At 39.9% G+C, this 16780-nt stretch overlaps 1 protein-coding gene across 2 annotated transcripts; it reads left to right on the plus strand.

The window, feature by feature from the left end:
• The first annotated feature begins 5988 nt into the window (after nucleotides 1–5988).
• Nucleotides 5989–15044, plus strand: ccpg1 (cell cycle progression 1). 2 transcript variants are annotated; one of them, XM_070965614.1, is made up of 11 exons: nucleotides 6002–6083; nucleotides 6934–7023; nucleotides 8414–8531; nucleotides 8960–9045; nucleotides 9150–9339; nucleotides 9492–9584; nucleotides 10562–10915; nucleotides 11447–11562; nucleotides 12140–12265; nucleotides 12459–13774; nucleotides 14089–15044. In XM_070965614.1, the coding sequence occupies exons 2-11, from the start codon at nucleotides 6964–6966 to the stop codon at nucleotides 14276–14278; spliced, it is 2649 nt and encodes an 882-aa protein (XP_070821715.1). In that variant the 5' UTR covers nucleotides 6002–6083; nucleotides 6934–6963; the 3' UTR covers nucleotides 14279–15044. The 2 variants fall into 2 exon arrangements, with proteins under 2 accessions (XP_070821723.1, XP_070821715.1); XM_070965622.1 differs by lacking the exon at nucleotides 9492–9584 and having other exon boundaries at nucleotides 5989–6083.
• The last annotated feature ends 1736 nt before the right edge of the window (nucleotides 15045–16780 follow it).

The following is a 16780-nucleotide window of genomic DNA, read 5'->3' on the forward strand; positions in this document are numbered from 1 at the left end:
GGGGATCGATGCCACTCTTATGTATGTTAAGTATCAGGCTGCACACAGCAGCTAGCTTAGCTTAGCACATAATGAGAGTGGAATAAATTTCCCCACCTAAATCTTGCAAAGAAAGCGAATAACCGTTATAATGAAAAATGAAATTTCTGACTCTGGAAGTCAAGCTAAGGATAGGTTTGACTACAAATCATCCACATAATCATCCGGCAGTTATTTTCCATTGAAAGTGTACCGCAGGCCTGAATGTAAGTATGAGAGAGAGAGACTTTTTTTTTTTTTTTTTTTTACCCTTTATCGTCCTTTGGTCCAACACACAATGAACAAGAAGCCAACAAATGCCTTTTACTGTGGAAGATGTTGGCAGGGAGGGTCATTTGATTTCTTTTGCTTCTTTCTTTTTCATTCAATGAATGTCTTTTTTTACTTTCTCTTTATTTGTGTGTGTATGTTTTTGAAAAAAAAAAAAAAAATCTCACCCACCATGAATGTTTAAAAAGCCTGTCAAAAATGGAACGAAGGTCACATTTCTGACATTATTTAAGAGAGTTTATCACTGGAGCGAAAGGGAAGTGTGAGTCCTTTTCACTACTTATCTACCTCAGTTTACCTCTGGGTAAACTTCCACTGTATATTTAATACCAACTTATACCTACGCTATGTGATGGGCTGCTTCAGTTACATTACATTTGATACTTCCTGATGACTTTCTTCTGATTGTCATCCCATTTTGTGTTTTTCTCTTACTTTGTTCTGATTTATGGATGGTAAGGGTGCTGCTGCTTTCTCCTCTTGCTCCACCTGTTGTGTGGACTGAAAGACGGAAAACACACACACACAGTTTCTTATTTATCTCCTTGGGTGTTGCAGAGGTGCTGAGCCAGTATTAATAACATGTTTTGTTCATTTTGTCCATTGTTGAGTAATGGCACGAAAAGAGAATGAATGTCTGCTTTTGTTTTGTACGTCAGTACGCAGCTGCCCTTGCCATTCGTGTTTTATACTACCTCATTTAAGAATTTGTTTTGTTGTCTTATTGTTTTCCTAAACTCAGGGAACAAGGTTTAGTACGTTTGAAAAGTCATGTAGTGTTACATGCCGAACTGACAGGGTATCTTCTCAGTACTAAACCATTGTAGTATGTAATTGCCTAATAGTATATGCTATGAATGTATCTCCAACATTGTGTGCCAGTAGCTCAGATGTTTCTGCTGCCCTCCCCACAGATGGAAACCCCCTCTGTAGTGTCTCCTCAGGTCCTGTGATGTCTGTTTTTACAACAGACTTTTGTTTATTGACTTCTTCCTTTTTATTCGTGTAAAGATTCACACCAGAAGTGCTTGCAGTGACATGTCGGTATAGAAAAGCTTTATAATTTGCCTTAATGTGGGAAGCGTCCCTCAGATGCTGAAACTGAAGCTTAATCTTTCTGAGGGAGAAGCTCCACGTGAGGATGCAACATGTGAAGAATGATTGTAGTAAAAGCAAGGGAAGTGTTAAAAGTGAAGAATTGAATGAACGCCATGTTTTACTTGGGAACAAAAAAATCTATATTTTTGTTAGAATAATAATGTACTACTGAGTACACATTGTAGTTGTTCCAGGTTCCAGGTAGTTTTTTTTTTTTTTTTTTTTTGCTTTGCTGTAGAGTAGGTAAAGATTAGCACTTGTCTGCCAGGTAGTTTTTGTATTATCGGCCAATGTGCGGCGGTGACTATGACGCTATATCCCAAAGAGTTGTTTGCTACCTGAGTTTATTTTAGTCTCTCAACTAATCTCTGGCAGAAGGTTACTGAGGAATGTGAAATAATCGAAACAGATTAGACCAAAGATGAACCGGGGCCTTTGAAACGAGTTGAGGCACTGCTCCTCAAACGAAGCCTTGCACATTAGTGGCCTTGACCCGCGACAAAAGAGTAAAGATGGTCGCAGGTTCAAACTCTGAGTAAGTGCCAGCAGGAAGCGTGGGCACTTAATGACGATGGAGTGACAATTAATAATCAGTCTTATGCACAAGAGCCAAATGATCCTGCCGCAGAGTTCCTCGAAAACTGCTGCAAACAGATGTCTGTACATTGTAGGTGAAAATTATAAGAGTTTAATACAGTATATTATATTGTTTAGAAGTCTGTGTTGCAACAGTGCAGTCATGTGTAAATGTGCACCTGCTGGCTTTTCACCTTCCAAAATGATTTGAAAAGTTTGTTTTTAGATTTCCTCACATGGGACGTACATAAAGTAGTTTGTGAAACAAGAATTACAAGTGACATATTCACATTTCATGCCTTTAGATCATTTAAAGATGTCAGAGAAAGGGTTTCATATAACAAAGATTGTAGAAAGGTCAGTGGGTGCACGAGCGTTTTCACAGGTCTGTATTTTTAATCAGAGGATTCTGCAGAGGATTCAATCATGGGAAACGTTGGGAATGAGAAGTGACACAATCAGTTTAACTTTCTTTTGAAAAGCAAACAATGTAAACCAAAGATTTTTTTGAAAGGTCACCGCTGCATATTGGCAAGATATAAGTTTAAAGCGTCCTATCTTTATGTGAAACGTTGTCATTTTCAGTGTACTCATCATCATTTTATGACTGTATAATGTGTTTTACTATGAGGCAGCAGGATGGAAATATTACATTGTTTCTTAATCATCATTTTTTTTCCATAGCACCCAGTTTTCCTCATACATCCTGTGTGTAGACCTTTAAGGGCTCAATTCAGACTCTGAAAACATGCTCATGCTGATTTTCTGAACCCAGAACAAAATATATACACAGATACTGACCTACTTCACAAAAACTGCAGCTCATTACACACACAACCACCGGAGTCATACAGGCTCTGAATTGGGCCTTTTGTAGCTCACACAGGTACATAAGTGCTACCTCTGCTGTTCGTTTTGTCATATTCTTATAATAGGTGCAGATGCAATACACTTGGGTCATCCATGTCTGTAAGATCGAGGTTGAGATGTGCCATTATCAGACAAGGGGCCCAAGATGTTGGAATTGGTTCCTCTCCGAGCATGTGAATTGAAGGCGATAAAACACGGAGTCTGGTCTGTGTATGATCTGACTCGCTGTTTGTTCTCCCTTTTGCAGTAATGTTGTGTTTAAATAATGTGGGGAGGAGCGCTCTGGGTCATTTACAGTCAAACTCAGGGGAACCCACTGCTGCTCCTCCTCAAAGACAAGGCTGGTCTCAAGGCTTGAAAATTGAATGTACCTTTTTGTACTTATTGTGTTTTCTGATATTATCTGTTCATGATTTGTTATATTTTGTCAGTTTGTCCTTGTCCGCAAAATCATTCACAAGTTGTTTTTTGCCAAGAATGTTTAGTTAGGAGATTTTAGACCGTGGATAATTATGAAAAAGTCTGATTCTCAGTTTAAATAAAAGTACAAAAATTGCATCTTGTCTTGACTGAACTTGCTTTGAGTTCCTTTGCTGGTTAAAATCCAAACCCAGGACGAGTGAAACGTTCATTCATTGCTGGTGTTAAATCATTTCCACAGTTCACTTGAATGACCTTCCAGACAGGAGACTAATTTGAAAATATAAATGTTTATCATATACTGTATACCAACACTTAAATCAGTGGTGAAAAGTAACACGTACAAGAACTGTACTGAAGTACTTTATACTTGTACTCACTTGTTGTAGTGGTGTTAGATCTGCAAATTATTCTTTCTGAACAACTCATAAACAGTGATGAGTTAATTTGCAAGCAGCAATGCTTTCAAAATCTTAAAAAAGGTTGTAACTATAATCAGGAAATTTCACTTAAAGTATTGAAAGTACTCAATGAGAAAAATGCGCCAGTGACTGTTGTACTATTAAATATATCATTAGATTATTAAAAGCAGCATTTTACTGTTGCTGTTGGTTGAGAAGGTGCTAATTTATGAGGTAGTTAAAATTAGCGCCAAATACAACATTAAATGTTGTGTACACACACACACACACACACACACACACACACACACACACACACACACACACACACACACACACACACACATTTTACCACTCCCTGCAGAGCTTTATGCAAAATTGCCATAACCTTGACAACACTGACCTCTCCTGTTACTCTATGATAACAGCAGATCCTTGAATTCCGATCATTTCATGCATGTGGAATGAGTCTTGGTGTTTTGGCGCAATATAAAAAATATGTAAGCAAGATTTTAAGATATTTATGTGCACTTTATTACACCCTAAATAAATATGATCAGAGAAAACTGATTTGAAAAAAAAAATGACAAAGATGGGAGGAAGTTTGTCAGTTTACTTTGAATTTTCATTGTGTAACTTAGTTAGGACACACTCATAGACTCTACTCTGTTTGTAAGGTCGGTAATTCTACACAGTAACAATGTTACACATGAGAAACTGTGTCTATTACAGTAGCAAGATGCAGCAATTTGTTTTCTCCACAGATACAGTTTTCCAATAGCTAAACTCAGGTTTTTGACTGATTCGGAGTAACTATCCAAGTGCTCTTTGTATAAATCAATTCTAAATCTGCATCTCCTCACTATGTCAAACCACTATATACATGTTATCCTGCAGTGGTTTTGGTGTGGAGTGTCAGAACAGTCCAAGTAGACCTAAATACTGGAATAAAAACGGAATACTGAAAACTCATCCACAATGACATGCTTTTTAGGATAATTTATCAAAAAACTATAATAAATACACCAGGATACATAATAAATAATTATTTAGAATTTTGATGGGCGCATTCCACAAAGCTTCATTCTGCAGAGTTCTAAATCTTCACACTTCATCACAAATGTGAGATAAATTTTTAGTGGTAAGTTCCACTCTCAAAATCTGGTACCAACTCAGGGGGCATTTAAATTTATTTCTGCATCTACCTCAGCTCCTTTATTAAAAAATCATTTATTTCAACCTGCCTTAACAGATTCCACCTTTTCCATATGGCATGACAAAGGCTTGAAAAAATTCAAAGACCTGTATAAGGATGGTATTTTCAGCAGCTTTGCAGATTTATCAAGCACATTCCAGCTCCCACTTTCTCATCTGTTTCGCTATTTTCAAATCAGTTCTCTGTTCTTGTGTGTTTGACCCTCAAATAATATGGAAAACGTGGCTTGTTTCTCATTTTTAAGTACATTATTTCAAATTATTGATAATATTACTGTTACTTCTTGTTTAACTATGGTTCTCAATGTTTATGTGACACTGCTTTTTCTCATGTGCCATTTTTCTTAATAAAAATATTTAAAAAAAAAAGTTAGATAAATTTTTGTTTATGCCAATTTTCAATCTTAATCATAAACACATTAATGTATCCAGTTATGCCCAGTACAATAATAGAGCTAATTTTGTGTCAGTGATGTAATACTGTCAGTATTGCAGCATTAATTGCTTTTTGCTTCAAATTAAAGCATGGTGAAAACAAAATAATTACCACAGGTAATAACCACAGGTAAGATGTGGTGGTGTTGACAGGTGAGCATCCACATATTGCACAGTCACATGCTCTTAGTCACTGCACAAGTATTTAGAGTTACTGAACCGGACCTACCAGCCAAGCAACATAACTTACGAACACCTAACCAAGCAACCTGTTGACAGAGACCCAGAGGACACACGCTCACCGCCCACAACAACGACCACCACGTGCTATCTGGTGGGCGGTTAAAACTTTTAAACATGAGCGACAAGCTTTTTACAACTTCTGCTAACGCCACACAAGTATACAGAATACATTAATGATTTAGTTTTGTTTTGTTTTCGTCTTAGTTATTCCTGTGGGTAGTCTGCTTTGTCACGCTTCCTTGTTTATATTTTTTCCGAGCCACAGGCTCTTTTTCTGCACGGGTGGCTCCGCCCTCCCTGAACTTGTATGGACACCGCGCTGACCCATAGGAAATGAAGTTCCAAGAGTTGAGCGGAGACTTGGCCCTGCGTGGCAAGATATATCAGATTAAAACTACATTTCCCATCTACAGTCGGCTTCGTAGTGTCGTTAACGGATAACCTGGACTAGGGCAGACTGCAATAACTCTGGAGCTGCTTGTAAACAGCTGCGTTGTCGTTGGGCGCAAAACACCGGTGAGTTTAGTCATTTTTGTATTTTTTTTTTGAAAAGCTAGCGATGTTAGGAGGTTTCTACAGACAATGCACATTGTCTCTGGCACTACTTATATGTTTGGGCGATGCCCAGAGAAGAGACGTTAATAGCTCGCCTGTTAGTTAACTCGCTGCGAACCAACCGTTAAATGTAATTATTTCATGTTATCAGGCGAAGCTAATGTTAGCTACAGCTAAAGGCCGCTGTGTTCACCGCTGTTGCATCTGTTGTTTGTTTGTTTTCATCGTCAGGCCGCAGGAGCTGGAATCACCACTTAGCTGTTTCTGTGGTCCATCCACAAGAGGTCTCTGTTCCTCATGTTTGTTTGTTGTAGAAGTTATAGGAATATTTGAATAGAGAAAACAGTCTGAAGATCATGACCAGCTACAGGAGACTAATGATTAGACAGGGCCTCATGCCGAGATGCTGCTTAACTATTGATTTGATAACATTTTTATTTTTTTGGAAAACAACCAGGTGTGGCTCATAATTAATGTTCTGTGTCTCTGCACGCTCAATACTTTTGTGTCACTTTCTTAATCTAAAAACAACCTTCCAGTGAGGGAGACTTTTCCAGCACTCCACATAGTGAAACTGTTTCAGAATCACTTTCCTGTATTTTAAGTCAAAGGAATGTCATATGCACAGTTTTCCATGTACAGTGAATTTTTTCCTATGCCTTCCACTGTGAATGGAAGGCAGAAAAGACAAGAAAATAAATATCAGGAGGGATAAAGGAAAAAGAAAACAAATATAATATCTCAAAAACTCTACGTACATTATCTTTATCAGCAGAACGTGTCTAGTGTTTAACCTTTTTATCTCCTCTAGATCTGTGTGTATTGCTGACAACTGACAGAAATGTCAGAGACGTCAAGTGATGCAGAGTCGTCCTGTGGCTGGACCATTATTAGTAATGAGGTACGAATCCTTTTTCCTTACTCCTTATCCCAGAAGTTTTCATCTGTTGTTTTGATGGTTTTGACATTTTAAGGTGGCAGCAAGTTTTATTACACTGAAAATATCTGTAATATACAAATTGATCACAACTTTAAGCTAGTTGTTGAATATGTTGGAACATTTTGGCAGTTTCTTCCCAACTCATTCCTGGAACAGTTTTCTCTTTTTCTATTGGAGACTTACTTAAAACACATGAGTGCATAAAGGCTCAGGAACACTTTGTAAAACCATTGTTGGTAGTTCATTTGTAAATGGTTGCATTCTGCTTTTATTTAGGTTTTACACAGCGTGCCACCTTTTTTAGAAAAGGGGTTAACTCCAAGCTGGGGTTTTGGTAATGTAAAAAAAAGTGTTGCACATAAGTTAAATATCTGAAATAGAATGAAAAGACAAGCTGGGGTTGTGTAATTAAAGACTATTTGTACTTCTGATTTGTTGCAGTTGCTGTTTTTCGCTTTTCAGCATCAAAATCAGGTTTATTACCAAGTAGGTTTTCACATACAAAGAATTTGCCTCGGTGTAATGGTGCATAATAAACATAGTATGAGAAAATATAAATATAGATGAAAGCAACCTTAAGGCATGAGGCATTAGTCCTGATGGTGTGCAGTATCCTGACAGAGGAGAATGTCTGAAAAAGTTTATGTCTGTGGTGGAAGTGGTTGAGCATGAGTTTCCCTGCATGACTCAGGGTCCTGGAGGATTACACGGATGGCAGAGTGTAGCCTATCACTTTCTTGGCAGAGCGAATGATACACTGCAGTCGGCCCTTGTCCCAGGCAGTGGCAGCAGTGTACCAGATAATGGTGGAGGAGGTGAGGATGGAAGCAAGGATTGCAGTGTAGAAGTGCACCATCATAATCCTTGGCAAGTTGAACTTTTTCACCTGGTACAGGAAGTACAGGAAGTACCTCCACTGCACCTCCATGCTGCTTCCAGGAAGTCAGTGATCCACCTGCAGGCGGAGTCATGCAGACCCAGCTTGAAGAGCTTGTTCTGCAACATAGCCAGGGTGATGGTATTCAGAACAGAGCCACATGCAGCATCCTGGCATAGGTTCCTCAGGAGTCCACACCCTGGAGGATGAAATAGAGTGGCAGGTTGACTGCATCATCTACAGACCTGTTGCCACTGTAGGCAAACTACAGGGGGTCCAGGAATGGATTGGTGATAGCTTTGAGGTCAGGGCGACAGGTCTGTGGTCCTTAGTTTTTGGGGGTGGAATGGTGGAGGTTTTGAAGAAGGGTGACACATGCCATGTGTCCAGTGAGGATTTTTCGTAAATCTGATAATTCATAAAGATGAATTTCTTCCATCATGCCGTTCTAATTTATGCTCACTGTGTTTACAGGGTTCAGATATCGAGACACTGGGATCAGAGGCAGTGGTGGAGTATGGAGCCGAGCTGCTAGAGCGTCCTCCAGTGGAGGAAAAAAAGGTGCAGGACACACAGGCCTCTGCATCTGCTGGTAAAAATCCTATAATTGTTTTTTGACCTGTGTTCAATAGTAGTAGATTTATTCGTAATATTAATTGTCATTTATGTCATAAGAATGACACATTATAAAAATAAAAAAGTTTTTTGGGTTCATGTGCATAGAGGAATAAAAGGAAGTGACAGAACAATTGAGAGCATTCAGCTGAATGCCATTTACCAGTGTTGACTTTGTGAGACATCTGAAGGTCACATATTTTACTACTCTTTCAAACTCATTTTTATGCACTTACCAATTTCCTTTTTTTTTTTTTAAGAAAATAGTGAAACAGTAGAGTGAAAGTACTTGAACCTCTAATTATAACTGTCACCATGCTAACATTTAGCATATGTGACAAAATCAAAACAACCAAGACAAACAAGTCAAACATATATCTCAATTTGCATTTATTATATTCTCAGATGAGTGCATTGAAGAGAGGGTTTCTGATTCACTTGATGACACTCTGTGCGAACAAGCCATAGATGAGACACTGTATTCCTCACAGGTGAGACAGACAATTAACCTGCATAATTTATTCTTTAAGTAACCTGGAACCACTTTGTTGCTGCTCCCATTGCTTCCATCCTCAATATATTGTATATTCTCCAGGCCAGAGACAACACCCCAAGGAAACAGCATGTGACTCTGCTGTCCTCCAGCGAACACTCGGACATTGTGACTCTAGGAGATTCGAAGGGGGACGAGCACCTTGAGGTGGATGAAGAGGCAGCAGCCAGCGAGGAGTTCTACCTCGGCACCTCCTGCAGCAGCCAGTATGCCTTCACTACTGCAGAGACAGGTAGGGCTGCAGCAACACACACCCACACATTGACGCACTGAACAGTCCCTATGTCTTCTTTAGCTAGCTGACTTTGAGAGGCAACATAGAGAAATGTGACACGTCAACACAAGAACTTTCTTTCTTTGCTTGTTTTCTACGTCACAAAGCAGGTTTGATGTTGAGTCACTGGAAACTGCCACAGAGTCTTGTGAACTTAGGCTACCATCTGAGAAGTCAGCTCACTGGAGGCCGTTCTTTTCCAGGTGGCCTGATTGTAACCAGTGTGAACCTAATATGATGCTAAGCTTGTTCAGAAATGCACAGAACTAATCCTCATCAGTTGCTGACTAGAACTCACGTGAGCCAGCTGTGCTTCTTTTAAAAGCATGTTCACAACATATGAAAAAACATGTGCATGTGTGGATCTTTGTAGGTCTCGCTAAGTTAGAAGTGTAATTAATTTAAGAATTGTGAGCAGATATTATGCAAGATTAAGTTGTCAGTACTCGCAAATAAGAATGCAACACTTTCAATGATACACAGCAGCAGAAGGAAACAGGTGTGTTTCAGCCTTGGGCTTTCCTCAGCATTTCAGAGACATTTGTTTGTGTGACTTCTGCTGAACAGCAGCCAGGAACAACCACCTGGCACAGATCATCAAAACAACGCCAAGAAATTAGTAATCAAATTTAAGTCATAAGAAGAAATCTGTTCAGCAAGAAGATGTGACCAATTCATTTGCACACGGACAATTAGATACGTGTGTATATCTGTAAATTCATCATGTGCAGAACCTCCATAGAAAATCTGAATACATGTAATCAATTTGTCACATTTGTTTATATCGTTGCGTGCTGCCTTCAATGTTTGGCCTAATTTGATGTGCACCTAACTTACAGCTAATTACCTCATCATGTGTATTATACTTTGCCTTGTTGTTTTCTTTGTAAAGTGAGGTCACACTTTTCACATTAAGTGTGGCCCATCTCTCACACTCTAATCTTGTTAGCCATGCATGGTCATATGTAAACAAACCAATATGCTGACGTGTTGATGCACATTTAATGGATACACGATTCTTGGCTTTTTGGATTTGGTTCTAATTTTGCACTGAATTTCAGTTCCCAAAACTACTTTGGTGTGCTTTCTGAGCTTGTTATATTTGTGTGTAGCTCTCCTCTTTTTAATTTCTTTGCACCATATGATCATCATAACCATTACTTTGTGTATTTTGCTGTAGTTTTCCCAGCACAGCAGCCTGCAGTGACAAACTCCAGCAGCAGCGAGGATGAGGCAGGACAAAGCGGCGGCACTGTTGTCCGAAGACGAAGGTTGAGGAAGAGTAACACGAGCATCTTGACAGAGCCTGAGGAGGAGGAGGCGCTGGAGTCTGGCCAGAGTGAGGAGGAGGAGGAAGAGGAGGAGGAGGAGAAGGAGGAAGATGATACTAAGGGGCAGCAAGAGGAGCAGGCAGAAGTTAGACCCACTGCTGGTTTGGATGTCCAAAGGCAAAGACAGGGCAGCAGCATCCTCAACAAGTGTATCCTGATTGCCCTCGTTGTAGCCATCAGCATGGGCTTTGGACACTTCTATGGTAAGAAATCCACTGCACAACTGGGAGATCTTACTCACATTATTGTAAGCGCAGAAAATGTACTTAATTTAAACTTTCCAAGTAGTAAAAATGAACATATTTGGTAATGCTGAAAGATTTACAGTGTGGCACCTTCATCATCTGTGAAAGATCAGATAATCCCATTGATTTTCAGAGGGATTCAAGTCTGGTTTTGGCATGGTCAGTCTTTCATTGCAGAGTTAGAAATGTACTTTGGTCCTGGTCTTTCTAACTATAGTTTCTTTTCACATGGTGCATTAGTTTGGTTGTAAGACCTGGTGCAAGAGATATATGAGCACCTCTTATCTTTGGTGGGGACTACAGTTCTTATGTGAACTTTGAGCAGTTTTATATCTGCTCCAGTTTTTCTCCTCATAGGGGTGTTTCTGGTTTTTCTAGACATTATTGACCACTGTAGGACTTCTGCTTCATCACATGCAGCCTTACCTCAACAATGCTATCTAATGTTGTCTGTAAATATTGTGTTTGTTTTGCAAATCTCATTTACAGGCACAGTCCAGATTCAAGAAAGACAGAAAACAGTGGAGAAAATCAGAGTGAATGAACTTGATGGTGTGAGAGATCTGCTTTATAGACATGTTAGAGCCCAACCATTGACAAGCCAGGTCAGTGACAACACAGGTCACAAGTCAACAATAATAAGCTGTAGACTGTACGTCACAATAATCATTAACTCATTCTTTACCATACTTTTGAATTTTGTGACTACTTTTATGCACAATACTTATTTTTGTATTTATTTACAACTACTTAAAATCTACCATTGAGTTGAGTCAACACAGAGAAATAAAGCAGAAATGTACAGCTCTTTTATTTATTTCTGTTACACCGGACGGGTGTTTTTATGTTTTTCGGTCATTCTATGCAAATGAAAAGTATCCCAAAATATCAACACCAGCTTATGGTTAAGCAGGCTTTGGGTACAAATAACTTGGAAATCCACATTTCACTCTGATGACATAAAATAAACACATAATAAATGTAAATATTGTCATGGTGACTTATGTAATTACAGGTCATTATTGCAAAAACTACCTTTTGAGTTTGATTTTGTTTTGCTTTTCACCTACTAACTCAGATGTCCAGTGATTCATATGTTTAGATGTTCTGATCTGATCACCTTCAACCCACACACCCACAACCCACAAAAACTAAAACTTGTTTCTTCTTTTTCTCTCACAGGTTGAGATGAGTGACTTTGACCTGGATGAGCTGGATGAGCAAAAAGTTATTTCACTGTTCACAGATGTGCTTGAGAAGATAAAGAATGAGAACCAGGAGCTCAGTGTCAAACAGGCACACATTCAGGTAACTAAATAAGACAAATGCATAATAAATGCAAATATTAGAATAAGAAAACTTTTTGTGTTATTTTTCTTCTTACATTTTGTTTCACAGTTCAAATATGTGCAGAATGATTGAGTGAACACTGGTCATGACTCATGTAAACACCATGAAAAGCTATTATTTACCCTCTTTTGTACTTCGTTGTCCCATTCAGGCCCAGAGAGATGACCTGGAAATGTTGCTGAAACAGAAGGCTGAGGAGAGGACTGATATTGAGGCTCAGCAGCAGATGTTGACAGCTGAGAACCAACTGCTGAAAAGTTCCCTGGAACGTGAAGAAAAGTCTCTGTCCACCTTACAGGAGGAGCTGAGAAACCTGCGCTCTAAGATTAGAGATCGGGAGGCGTTGGGAGCTAGTGCCGAATCGCTGCTGTCGGAGAACCAGAGGCTGAAAGACCAGCTGGAGGAAGAGAAACGGATGATCAGAAGCTTCCACGTCCAGAGGGAGGACATGATGGCAGAAGCACAGACACTGAGGAAGAAGCTTGACAAAGAGAGAAAGGTTACAGATGAGCTGAGGAGAGAGTTAAACCTGCTGAGACGTCGCAGCCCTGGAGCTGGAAAGAAAGCTGGTTCAGATTCAGAGGCAGAAGAGCTACAGACACGTCTGATGGAGGTGGAGAAGAGACTGAGCTTTGAGCAGCAGCGCTCTGACCTGTGGGAGAGGCTGTATGTGGAAACCAAAGAAGAGAGAGCCAAAGGAGACACAGAGTCCAATGTCAAAAAACCAAAAGAAGGCATGGCAGGCAAAATGAAAGAGACACTTGACGCTGTGAAGAACTCCACCAAGGAGTTTGTCCACCACCACAAAGAGCAAATAAAGAAAGCAAAGGAAGCCGTGAAGGAGAACCTGAGGAAGTTCTCAGATTCTGTCAAATTAACTTTCCGAAACTTTAAGGACTCCGCTTCGACATTCATCAACAAAGCCAGAGATTTTTATGATAAGAGAAATAATGAGAAGAATATAAAGGAGTCCTGGCAGCACAGATTCCACAGGCCTCATCACGGACACTCACACAAATTTGATGACTCCTTTAAGAGCAACCACAACACTCGGAAATCAGGAGGTAAAGTTCACGAAGATCGAGGTCAAAACACCCACAAGTCCAACTTGAAAGGATGCTCCGGAGTTTTCGACTGCGCCTATCAGGAGTCCATGAGTCTCTTCAACAAAGCCATGGAGCCGATCAGAGCAGATGAATTTCACCAGCTGCTGCAGAGCTACCTGCAGCAGGAAGTTGACCACTTCCACCACTGGAAAGATCTGGAGATGTTCATCAACAACTTCTTCCACAACGGAGTCTTCATCCACGACCGGATGCTTTTCACAGACTTTGTCAGCGGCGTGGAGGACTATCTGACCGACATGCATGAGTATCATGGACTTGATGACGGTGTGTTCGGAGATCTTGATGACTACATCTACCGCCATTTCTTTGGAGAGGCTTACTCAAAAAACTATGGCCCGACGTAAGTCCCACTACTGTATTCACCAAGTATCTTATCTTACAAGCAGAGGCCATCTTAAGGGTACTAAAAGCTTCCAACTAAGAGTTTTTTCTTCAGACCTTTTAAGAAAGCTGAATGTTTACTGAGGAACTTCAGAATATTTTCCAGAAGTCGTAAAGTTTGGACTAATATGTCCCTCATGTTTCCCAGTTAGGAGAAACTTGGTTGTTTTGTGAATAAGACCCCTGTTTTCTTACATGCAGCAGCTTGTACATGTATACGCTTTTAACGCACTAATATTGATGCGATTAATGATTTATGGTTGAATCACACAGTGGGCCGTTTGAAAGACCCAACACAGACTCCAAGGACTCGAAGGTGAAGCATCAACAGCGAAAGCAGCAGAGAGCCAGATCTCGACCACACTGTGAACGCAAGTGGAGCCGATCAGGAAGAAACACAGACAGACACATGGCTGACGTGAAAATAGAACTGGGTCCGATGCCGTTTGATCCCAAATACTGATAATATCTCAGCTGGTTTAATATTATAGTTGCAAATTCTATTTGGGTTGTATTTAGATGCAAAATCTCTTTTTGTTTTTGTAAGTTTGCACAATATTAATTTTGTAATGCTACTGAACGTCCTTGAGCAGTTTTGTGTTTATTGAAGTAATGGTCATTAGGTTTGAGTGAAAGATGTTACATCATCCCAAATTTCTATCATTTCTTCTCATAACATGAGAAGTTAATTTAACATTTTACACACGTGTAAATTTTGGCCTGTAAATTTTTAACCTGATGAAGATTTCCTGCTGAAACATCACTGATACTTGTCCTCAACCGTAGAACTTACGTTTCAAAGTGCACATAGAAATATTGAGAAGGAAATGCTTGATTTGACGTGACGTTTCCATATGCAGTCATGTAGTTGTTTTAATTTGCTGCTACAGGTTTTGTGTGACAGGGTTGTGATTTGCTTTCAGATTTAAGCTGCAGCTTTCTAACATTCCACCTTGAGCTCTTTTTAACTGGACCTGGCGGTTTTATTTACTGTATTTGCATGTCTTGGAAAAAAGGACTGGAAAAATAATGTCACACCAAATTTAGTTGTGAATAATAATAATAACAAAAAACACATTTGACACATCTGATAAGTGATATATAAAAAACTTTTGAGTTTAAAATATTTGAGCACTTAAATCCATAGGTGACCTTGTCATTAAGGACAGAAAATTGCCATTGTTCCAATGTTTGTCAGTGCCTTTCATAAATAAAGATGCTTCCTCTGACTTTTTCCTCAAGATAATGACTATGAAATCTGAAGAATACTCTGTACAAATATACAATAACATACAGGATCAGGCGACAAAATATCTGACTGTTCTATATGCTGACAGTGGGTAATGTTTGTGAGCGAGTGTGTGTCATCCTTTATTCTAATAAACAAACAAACAAACATTCACAGAAATTGGGCCATACAATATACTCTCTCAGAGAAGCTCCTCCTGATGCCTACCATCAGCTTCAGAAGAGACAAACGTTACCTTCCCCCTGTGCAACCTAACATCTGCTTAAGCATCAGAGCAGGTAACCACAAACTGCAGTCATTGTGGTAACATGATTCATGCCGACTGCTTCACTGACAAAACATCAGTAAGTATAACATGAAGTCACTGATCACTGGGTAATGGACTTGAGTGTCTGTGGTTTTCTTATATTTGGAGGACCAGGGGCGGGGCTTGCGGACAGGCAAGCCAGGCAGTAGCTTGGAGCCCCGGCCACTTAAAACAATGATTATTTATAGGCCTGGGCTTTCAGGGACCTCTGTTGGTCCCTGGACATCATGTTGACAACTGCTAATCTATTTTTTCAGTATTCATCTCAAATGTCCCAGAAATTGTGCATTTTGTGTGTGCAAAAACCATTTTTTTACAGCGTGCACAGGTGGGGTGGGGACCCCAGGGATTTCTTGCTTGGAGCCCCAAGAGACCCTAGCAAGGCCACTGTTTATGTGTGCAAGAAAAACAATTTTTTTGCGGCATGCATGGGCGGGGTGGGGGCCCCAGGGATATTTTGCTTGGAGCCCCAAGGGACCCGAGCAACGTGAGTTGGGCTCTGATATCTTCTGTTGACTGTCTGTTATCGTTACTGTTAATTTCACTCCAGGCTCCTTTTCGTTGTATCTTTGAATTGCATCCATATTTTATTTTTTTGTTAGATAAATAGTTTCAACGCATCACAGTACTCAAACCTACATCTCACCCACACAGCGACTTCACTGCTGCTCGTTAATTTAGGAGGCGTGCGCGTCACCTGCAGCTCTGCGGCTCGCCCAGCCACCGGCCTCGTCACCGTGTGTGTGTGTGTGTGTGTGTGTGTGTGTGTGTGTGTGTATATATACATTACTCACCAGCAGGGGGCGCTGTTGCACAGCTAATGAACATCAATCCACTGCTGACAGAATATTCATTACTATTAAATTCACCTCTCTGTCCATCTCTGCCTATGTAGAAGCTCAAACTGTGGAAAAAAAACTTAAAGGTGTACCAGTTTTCACGTGTACAAAATACTGTGTACCAGTAGTAGAAGAAGGGCTATCTAAAAATTTCCCATTACAAAGTTCTGTATTAAAAATTAGTAAAACTACAGAAATATTATCACCAAAAGGCAGTTAAAATATCAGAATTCTAGGTAAAAGGCATGACCAGCAATTTTCTGTTGTGTCCTGCTTTAGTTTTAACTACTTTACATATAGTTAGTCTAGGCTAGTGGTTCCCAACCCGTGGCTCAGGCCCCTCCTCAGGACCAACAGATAAATGGAGTGGGGTCGTGCCGTTAGGCCTGTTATTGTCAGTCTGCAGTTACTATATGCACGCTGTAGTTCATTACCTGGGCATAACCGGGGGGGGGGTGATATTCCTCTATTTACAGATGAGTCACATGTGTTACACACATTCAGATACATGCCCACACATTTATACAGTAAAAGACACAAACAGTACATGACACCTTCCTCATTCCTGTG

The sequence above is a fragment of the Chaetodon trifascialis genome, chromosome 1 (assembly GCF_039877785.1).
Source record: "Chaetodon trifascialis isolate fChaTrf1 chromosome 1, fChaTrf1.hap1, whole genome shotgun sequence".
Lineage (NCBI taxonomy): Eukaryota > Metazoa > Chordata > Actinopteri > Chaetodontiformes > Chaetodontidae > Chaetodon > Chaetodon trifascialis.